Consider the following 9,509-nt stretch of genomic DNA (forward strand, 5'->3'; position numbering starts at 1 on the left):
CCCAGCTAAGGGAGTAATTTCTATTGGGGGGGGGAAACCTAGCAGGTCCCACTTGCTAGGAAACATAGCTCTAATAACCTCTGAACTGAACTGCTTGGATAAAAGCAAAAATCCGAACACACTTGTCTTCCCTCGCCAATGAGGTTCATAACTGTCTATGTCAGGATGGTTAGGTTTCCTTTGCACCTTCTGAAAAGTTATCTTTTGTATTCCCCAATGCTGAACAAGAATAACTCTGAAATCTTGAAGGGACCGCTAGGAAACATAGCTCTAATAACCTCTGAACTGAACTGCTTGGATAAAAGCAAAAATCCGAACACACTTGTCTTCCCTCGCCAATGAGGTTCATAACTGTCTATGTCAGGATGGTTAGGTTTCCTTTGCACCTTCTGAAAAGTTATCTTTTGTATTCCCCAATGCTGAACAAGAATAACTCTGAAATCTTGAAGGGACCTGTACAAGAGACTATTCTCCTCCCAGCTCCATCCAGAAGACAAAAGATGAAGGACATGAAGCACCAGTAGGAACTGGTATCCACTCCCTTAGGTTTCCAGTTCTTTTGATTCCTCAAATTGTATTCAACTGTCTATCCTATCTTATTGTCATATCAAGGTAACATTTTACTCTATCAGTATTGCTATTTCTTACTCTTATTTTAGCAGCTTAAAAAGGCTGTCTTCAAAGATTTGAGCAACATGGCAACAACTGGACACAGTAGTGCTAGCACTGGTGTATGAATAAGTCAAGCCTGCCAAGCAGCAACCTCACACCAATGGCAGGTAGCAAGTAATATTAATGTTACTAATGTCAAACAGTTGTAGCCAGCGGGCAAGTAAGTAGGGGGAAGAAAAATAAAGCAGAACAAAACCCAGAAAATCTCTACTAGAAGAACTGGCTAATAAGGATTGTATCACTGGGGACCAAATTGTTATGGCTGGGGGGAATATCATTAGCTTACTAGTAGTTCTAGATGTTTTTCTTTTTTTACTCACCCTCATAATTTTCTTATGCCTAAGAGATGAATTTACTGAACGATCACTCCCTGTGTCTTCAGTACTTACCCTCCCACACCTGTGCAGGTATTTCAAGACACACATGTTAAGGAAGGCTCATTTTTTAGATTTTCTTAAGCTATATAAAAGACCTACGGGACTTGCAGGGAGCAAATAATACAGCATTACACTGAAACTGCCACACTAGGTCTCCTTCAATAGCCTGCCTTCAGCAGTAGCCCTGAGCAGATGCACAGTAGAATAGTAACAAACAGGGCAGGCCTAAAGTATTTGGGGTTTTATTTTGACTGATAGTGTCCAAGGCTCCAAGTATTTTCAGTTTTAAAACTTATTAATCCAGGTGTGCCTCTATCTATCTGTTTAGTCACCCTCAATGGACCCATGAACATGCCCATTCTCTCTTTGAAACCATGTAAACTTTTAATAGTTAGCACCATGCTAGCATAACATAAACTTTTAGATTCCAGGAACTTAATGACCAATGCGGACAACAGCAGTGTTCAAACTCTTCTCCTCTCTCAGTTCAGCTCAGTTCAGCTTGTCTATGTGTCTGGAACCTACTTAACAATCCCTGCAGAGAAGTGACCTTTACAACCCAGCTCTCAGAAAAGCAAGTTTCATTCTTTAGAAATATACCAGATGAAAGTTATTGAAAAATAAATCTTAGAGGAGGATATCCCTGGATCTTGCTAAAAAAGCTACATACCACTTTCACCACAAGCTACACCATCTTAATACTGTACTATGCTATCAAAGTATTCAGTGTATTTTTAGGAACGTATTGTAAAGAATTCCAGCAAGTGCTCTTAATGTTCTTTTGTTTGGCAAGTGACATTACCCTCCCTCCATGGTTAAGACAGCAAATTACCAGACACCCTAAAGAATGCAACAGTCTAGCCAAACCTAGAAAAACCCACTTTTAACACCAGCAGCCTCGCCAACTACCACTCAGTTTCCAACCTCCTCTTCCTTGGCAATGTCTTTGTGAAGGTAGTGGCATCCAAAAGCTAACAGCACCTATCCCTTGCCAACGCCCTGGCTCCTTGACATACAGGCATCAGACCAAAACATGATAGAAGAACAAACCCTCCTGGCACTGCCAGTCCACATGCTCCTGGCCTGGGACTGAAAACAAACCTCAGAGTGGATATCCTCTGGGGCTCTGACAGAAGTGACTGCCTGGTTCTAATAATAAGACTCATGTGAAGTTTAATAAGAAAGAACAGGACAGCAGTCCTTTTCCCAGACAAGCTGAATGAAGTGCAACTCCCTCTCATTCTCCTGCACAGTCCCAGAAGTCCTGTATTCTGCACTCCCACAAACCTCAATGCTTTCTCCCTGCCAGTTTAACCACAAGACAGTATCACACAGGGAAGCTGAATGATGCTAGAAGTTCATGTATCCTCAAATAGACAGATGACATTCAGTTATGCCTCTGTCTCTGCTTAAATGAAGGGTTTCAAGGGAAGCAAGGCACAGCTTCCATTTTCTGTCCCCACTTGGCAGCAGATAAAGGAATAACACTGCCAGCAGTAACTCCAAAGCATGAGAAAGTGTTATGCTCAAATTTCAAGCAGAAAGTTTCATGATGAAACCAGCAACAGATTTCTTTGCCCTCTATCTCCCTCTACGTTCTGGGACACTGGAGTTTGTCAAACATCTGGTCTTGTCCCACAAGGCTGCCAAAAGAAAGCCTATATAGCTCGTCTGCTGCCCTCCCCAGGGCTCTGTTGCTGGCAGCAAGACAACTCCTTCCTGGAGTAGCCTGGGGTTGAGACTGAAAGTTGGTGAGACTGGACTCACTGGAGATATGATCCTCACTAGTGAAATATGTATTTCTACCTTCCTACTCCAAATGCTAAGTGGTACTTTAAAAACAGAATTTTAAAATATGTTGAAGGTGAGTTTCCAGGCTCTGCCTTCAGCTTCCCAAACACAGAGGCTACAAAGGATCCTTCAAAATGATGAGGGGTAATGCATTTGGCTTTTCTTGTGCTCACAGTGATATTCCAAAACAAAAATAAATGCTCTACAGCTAAATGCTCCAAGTTTTACAAAACTATGATTATCTGTGAGGAAATTTTTCAGGCTTGTTTTAGGTGTAAATTTGCTGGTTTGGGTTTTTAAACCACTCTCCTACATATTTATGTCACGTATTTAATAGAGAAATAAAAGCCTACTCAGAACATCCCACACAGTCTGGAGAGAAACAGCATCGAAGTCTCCAGCCAAAAGTGATTTCAAGCCTGCATCATCCCTTGCAAAAAAAAATCACATTAAAAAATCACTTGAAAAACAGCTTACCACGTTATTTGACTTGTTCTGTCCTCATATCTCTAAAACATATCTGCAATCTTCCAGGATATGTTTCTGGTTTTATATTACAGGTATATGGCTTTTTGTATAACGATCTATGATGGTTCACCCACTTTTGGGTGTTCACATGCAACACGCATGACATGTTCCACCACATGTAGAGAATACTTTGATCATATGCATAATACAAAACTGTACAGCCACAATGCAGGCTGTTTTCCCTAATGTTTGTACAGATCCAGAAAATATTCATGTATATGTAACAGCCCAGCATCACACAATTACTTCTTGGTTAGAGTGTCGTTCATTTTGCATTTAGAAAAGGAGCAAACTGAGTTAGTTGCAGCTTATTTCAGATAGACACTTCTTCTGAGAGCCGAAATGAGAAGATACAGCATGAGGGTGGTGGCAGGAGTCACTCATTGCTCATTAAGAAGTGATAGTATGTCTGTCACAGTTGTTTGTCTTACCCCGATAAAATTCATAAAACAACAAAGATTTACAAGATTTACTAGCACACCCCAATTGATTAGAAGGATAACTCCATGAAAATACAAAGAAACTTTGGTCTAAACAGTGTGGAATGGCAAAGTCCGGGTTTGATTTTCTCTTGAATTTTTATTTTTAGATAATCCTTGAAAGGACTGTTTTCACTGACATCTCTCAAAAAAATTCCAAATGTCACTAACATGACCCATTAATAAGATGTTCAAAAACTGCTCTGAGCTGATACGGAAAATACAAAAAATGAACATATTTGCATTTTATAATGCACATATAAAAGAAAAGTAAAGAAGCTGGTAGCTCAGGTCACAGACTTTAGAGGTAGGTCAATTGTGTTTTGTCTGAGATAAAAGAATAATTGTAGCATTTGAAGACTTTTATAAAAGTCAAGTTATTTGGAATCATGTCTCCTTACTCCTCTGCCCATCCCCACTTACAAAATTCTAAAAACCATGAACTGAAAGAAAAATTCCTTAGATTAAATGGATGTTGATGAAACTACAATTGAGGTATTACCAATTTAAAAGAACTAAAATAATCACAGCTTGTCCTGATTATATGTACTTACCAGTGCAAAATAGGTTGCTGACAAATTATGCTCTCTTTAACTATTAACAGTAGTATCTTTGTTCTCAAACAATGTTAGATGCACATGTTCTGGAACTTATATTTACCTGGTGGATTCTTGGCAGGATCATTGTGGCTTGGACTTCCTGGTTGTCCAGAATCTATAAAGAAATGAAAGAAATGTTTTACTAATTTGTTTTGAAAGTATCTCACAACCTTTTAATACCCTCCTTCAGTATTAAACTAATACTTAACTTTTTGTTCTTAAAGGTCATTTCCCTGACTTTCTACATGAAGGCATTATTGAACAAACACACTATATGTAACCCATTTTATGCAGAAGCGGAAACATTGTGAAAGATGCAATGATCCTAATAAGAGGAACTCATAGATCACTGAATAAGGACAAGAGAGTCATTCAGGTAAATACTCAAGTTGTAAACACATCTACAAGGGTACCTTTTCATTCCCTTTCGCTCCACCCCCCAAAATAATATTGCATAATCAGCAAAGCAGAGGTAGTTTCTTCTCAGGCGATGACCAGAAAGACGTACTGGATCAGGCAACTAACGGCATTTGCAGTGATGAGTCTTGTTTCTTCACCCTTTCCTTAAAGCACAAAGGCCTACGCTGCTTCCACAGACTCAGGACTGCACTGAAGATATGACTGTCCATTTTAATACAATATAGGCTTTGTGTTCCTAGTCTGTGAGAATTGCTGTTGTGAAATGAAGATTATGTAACATAAAAACTAAAAAACCCCAAATCCTGTAGACTTCAAAGAGTCTTCTTTTCATGATACGTGCACCTAATGAATCAAGAGGAGAATGCAATTCGATGTTTACACACTAAATAATAAATTATATCCTTATTCATAAAAGCAGTTGCTTTTAAAACTATCTACTTTTTGCTGTATTCCCACACCAATGGTATAACAAAACGCTGCTCCGCTGCAAAAAATTGTTATTAACAAAGTAAGACATGACAGACACTCTTGTATGCAAAAAGATTAAGAAATTAAATGAAGCACAACCATTTGTTCTGCATATAGGTATCTAAAATGGAGCAGTTTTACAGTCTGAATAAAAAATATCCATTTTTTTTAAAGGTAGCAGGGCTTATTAGTAGCATAGGACTCTCAAAAGATTGCATCATAGCACTACAGAAATTGCTACTGCCAAATGGACCCCAAAGGGAAGTCAGAGTTCTTGAATGCATTGCTGCTTACAGCATCCAATTTAAGAAAAAAAAAGATAGAAAAGGACAAAAGTACATATCAACGAATACTTGTCCTTCAAGCCCCATCACTTCTTCTTAAGGCCAATGTAGCCCTCAACCTAGAATGAAAGATTCCCTCCACCCACTACAAGAAGTTCACTGAAAACTGTTACCATCTGTTATGTAGCTTAGCAAACATGGCTTGACACACGTCTCTCAAGCAGTTTAAGTTAACACAAGCTTGATTCTACAGAAGATATTATCTGAGATGGAAATCCATTTCACAGTTCAAGTTCTACTGAATTCATCTGAATGACGATTGTCACAGAAGACAAGCATCTGGGGATCTACCAGAGTACTGGAAGACCAAGGCACATGTGAAAACCAGTTCTGATGGTATTAAAAACACAACTAAATTTTCCAATACTGAATGAAGTCACTCTTGCACACAATAAAATACACACTGGATAGTGAATTTCACATGAAATTTCCTCTATCTTCTTCAAGAATGAAGGGCAGGCCTCCCGGTCAGGTTCTGCACATGCCATGGTTTGGGCACTTGGGTACTCTTAAGAGTCCCAATGTACAGCACAGTATGTAGCCATTCAGTATGCCTGTTTCTTTTCATGATAAGATAAAGCACATCCCTTTAAAAAAATCAAATCAAGTTAATTTGAAAACTCAATCAGCTAAAAAAAATGCTAAAAATATGATGCTTTTCTGCATATGGACCTTTATATGGACAAATACCATTTTTCCTGTGTTGCAATGGGAAGGTTCACCCTGCAGGGGGTGAACTTTAATATTCTTCTAATAGGCATTCTCTGCTTCTGCAAACCATACATACTATTATCTAAATTAAGATTAACAGAGAGGATTAATTTTACACAGCAATGGTCCAAGTGTAAAACTACTGCAGATGTGTGGCTAAATGAAGTCTCAATTTGGTAGCAGATGCACCCAATAAAGCTTGGACAGTGTAGCTTGGGGAACACAGAGATTTGAAAATGGATTAATGAGGCCTACCAGAAAATAGCCTTTGAAGTTTTCTCCTGTTAAAATCCACTAAAAAGGTGCACAAAGTGAAGAATAATTTTTAGTTCTTGCACAGCAATTTGCCTTTACTCCAACTTCCTCCTTGTCAACATGGCCACTTTCTGGATCCAGGATTTAAAGACTGATGGTAGTTTAAACAATTCTTTTTCATATTATAATAAGACAAACTTAGCAAAGAATTTTCCAGTTATAGGGATAAGCAGTTGGCTGGTTATTATAATTTGCCAGTCAGACTTAGCTTTGGTTTTATGTTAACTAGCTCTCAATCACGATTTTTACAGATTGATTCTCACACAGTGTTTTGAGCAGTAGATGCTACTAACATATTCACCAGCGGGGTCTCAATGACCTTGAGAAAGCAAAGAATTATTGTAAGCTGAATATGAGAAGCAACTTATCTAACCCTTCACTTAAAGCAGTTGAGAAAGAAAAGAATTGTATTCTGTGTGAAAGTATCAATCTATGTAACTCTGCACTTAAAAAAGCACACAGAAGCATCTCATTCTCAGGACGAAATACACAGACCTGAGATGGCCTGTGACGACCCAATTCTCTTACCAGTGTCAGTAATTATAAAGCACTCTCCTGATTTGATTGGATGCAAACAGCCTTGAAAAGTACGAGAGAACCATGATCATTATAGGAATAAATTGTATGAATAACTTAATTTATAAGCAGAACATCGAATGAAAAGGGACATTGGAGCAATGCTTTTCTAAAAGAGGGAGTAAGAGGCATTTTTGGAAAGCCACAGAAATTAAGGAAGCAAAAGACATGTTAAGACACTTTAAATCTTTCTTTGTCCTCAACTGCACAAGATCATTAATTAACAACATGAGCCCTGGGTTTAAAAATTGCAGGCTTTTCTTCCAGTGTGATGGAGAAAGACATAAACCAGAATCATTGTCTGTCTAGCTGGCTTTGTATTCAATTTTCCCACCAAATAATTCTGTGCACATTTAAAAAAAAAATACTTCCTAAGCTAGAAGTTGTAAGCAAAGCTATACAACTAGTAGCAAAGCTATACAACTAGTAGCAAATAAAACCCCATGATGTAAATGTGATGAAACTGAAATTTTGAACACTGTCATTTCGGTACTCCCAACCGTAAGTTCCCTTAGTTTACTCTTTTCTTTGTTGTTTGGTTTTTTGTTGTTGTTGTTTGTGTTGTGCCACCTTGTCTTCGACAAGCAGCAGCAGGAAGGATGCACACCCCAGCAAAGCCAAGAAAGTCACACTGCTGTTAACCAGCTTCCTGAGGGATTTTTAATATTGCTCACCTCAGTAGTCTAACCTTTCATTTTTTAGCTGATAAGAGAGGATACTGTCTTTAAAAATTAAGTTATGCTATACCTCCCTGATGCCCCATACTGTACAAGGAATTTTGCTTTTAAGGCTCTCTGCATTAGCATAACATTGAAGGCCTTGAAAACAAACAGAGACAGTCTGTAAAAAGAAAAAATACTTTCTTGAACCATGTCTTAGAAATAAGCAGATTCTCCACAGGTATCACACTAATCAAATAAACTTCCTCAGTGGTTTCAATGAACACATTTCTCTTTTCATTTGCCACAGGCTAGAAGACAGCCTTTGCACTCAGTTAATCTCAGCTGACAGACACTAATTTAATCATTCACCAGCATGCAAATACACCCTTGTTCTTTTATAGTCCATGATTTGGGTATGGGAGAGGACAGGGGACCAGAGAGATGTGGCGCCATGTAAGTATCAGTTTGATGCTGTTCAAGCCTTCACATACGTATACGGCATCTGACTTGACAACTGAAAGAGTCACTACCATGAACAAGAATCACAACTACCTCCCAGACTGTCATCCTTCGGGATTACATCGCCACCTGACATCACAAACTTGAGGCAAATAGCTGTAACCCTGAAAATCACAGGATCACAGAACAGCCCAGCCTGGTGGGGACCTGGGGAGGTCTCCAGTCCCAGCCCGTGCCCAGGGAAGGCTCAGACATGGGATCAAACTCAGCTGCTCAGGGCTTTACAAAGTCAGGGCATGAAACCCCTCAAGGATGGAGACGGCCCAACCTCCCTGGGCCCCAGCTCCACTGCTGGGCTGTCTTCATGGGGAAAAGACTTTCCAAATCAGCTCTTCATCTTTCAAAGACTTTCAGAACATCGTCATGGTAGGAAAGCATCCATGGCAACAAAAAAGCAAGATATCTCCCTCTCCTCCAAAGCAAATAACATGATCAGCAAAAATCCATTAAGCAAATGAATAAATAATTTCATCTGTGTACTTTAAATCATTACCATTAATTATTATTTTCCTAATTTTACTACACACTTACCTTCTACTACCTATATTATTTTACTTTGACAAAGCAACTGATTGGATTTATAAACTTCCCAAATACTTTTAATGATTTCATTTTGCAAAAGCAATGTCTTTCATTGTATACCATTTCTATATCTGATGACCCTGAATTATTGTACAATTTTATGAGCATTATTCACACCAACTCTAGTGATGTGACATTTTGTTTATGGTATAAACAAGCTGAAAGTGTTTTATTGTATTAAGTATCTGCTGAAATGATGCTACAAACATGGAAATGGAACTGGTACAAGTGTCACCCTTGTTTTCATAAGTATGCTAACTTGAGGGGCGATTTATTTTTCACATTTTCATAGACCACTACATTTAATGGAAATACTTCCCCTGACAATCTTGGCTGATTTTGTATGACAAAATGCTCACCCCCACCACTTTCTTTGCTAGAGCACAAGTCTTATGAGGAGCGGCTGAGGGAACTGGGGTTGTTTAGCCTGGAGAAGAGGAGGCTCAGGGGAGACCTTATCACACTC

At 38.8% G+C, this 9,509-nt stretch overlaps 1 protein-coding gene across 2 annotated transcripts in view; it reads right to left on the minus strand.

Moving 5' to 3' along the window:
* Nucleotides 1-9,509, minus strand: part of NFIB (nuclear factor I B) — a 177,032-nt gene that overhangs the window by 67,452 nt on the left and 100,071 nt on the right. For both annotated transcript variants that reach the window (XM_009274275.2, XM_009274274.2), the window contains exon 4: nt 4,508-4,561. In XM_009274275.2, the coding sequence (XP_009272550.2) occupies nt 4,508-4,561 (54 nt within the window). The remainder of the gene's footprint in view (nt 1-4,507; nt 4,562-9,509) is intronic.

This window comes from Aptenodytes forsteri, unplaced genomic scaffold (genome assembly GCF_000699145.1).
Source record: "Aptenodytes forsteri isolate BGI_AS27 unplaced genomic scaffold, ASM69914v1 Scaffold46, whole genome shotgun sequence".
In the NCBI taxonomy this organism is placed as follows: Eukaryota; Metazoa; Chordata; class Aves; order Sphenisciformes; family Spheniscidae; genus Aptenodytes; species Aptenodytes forsteri.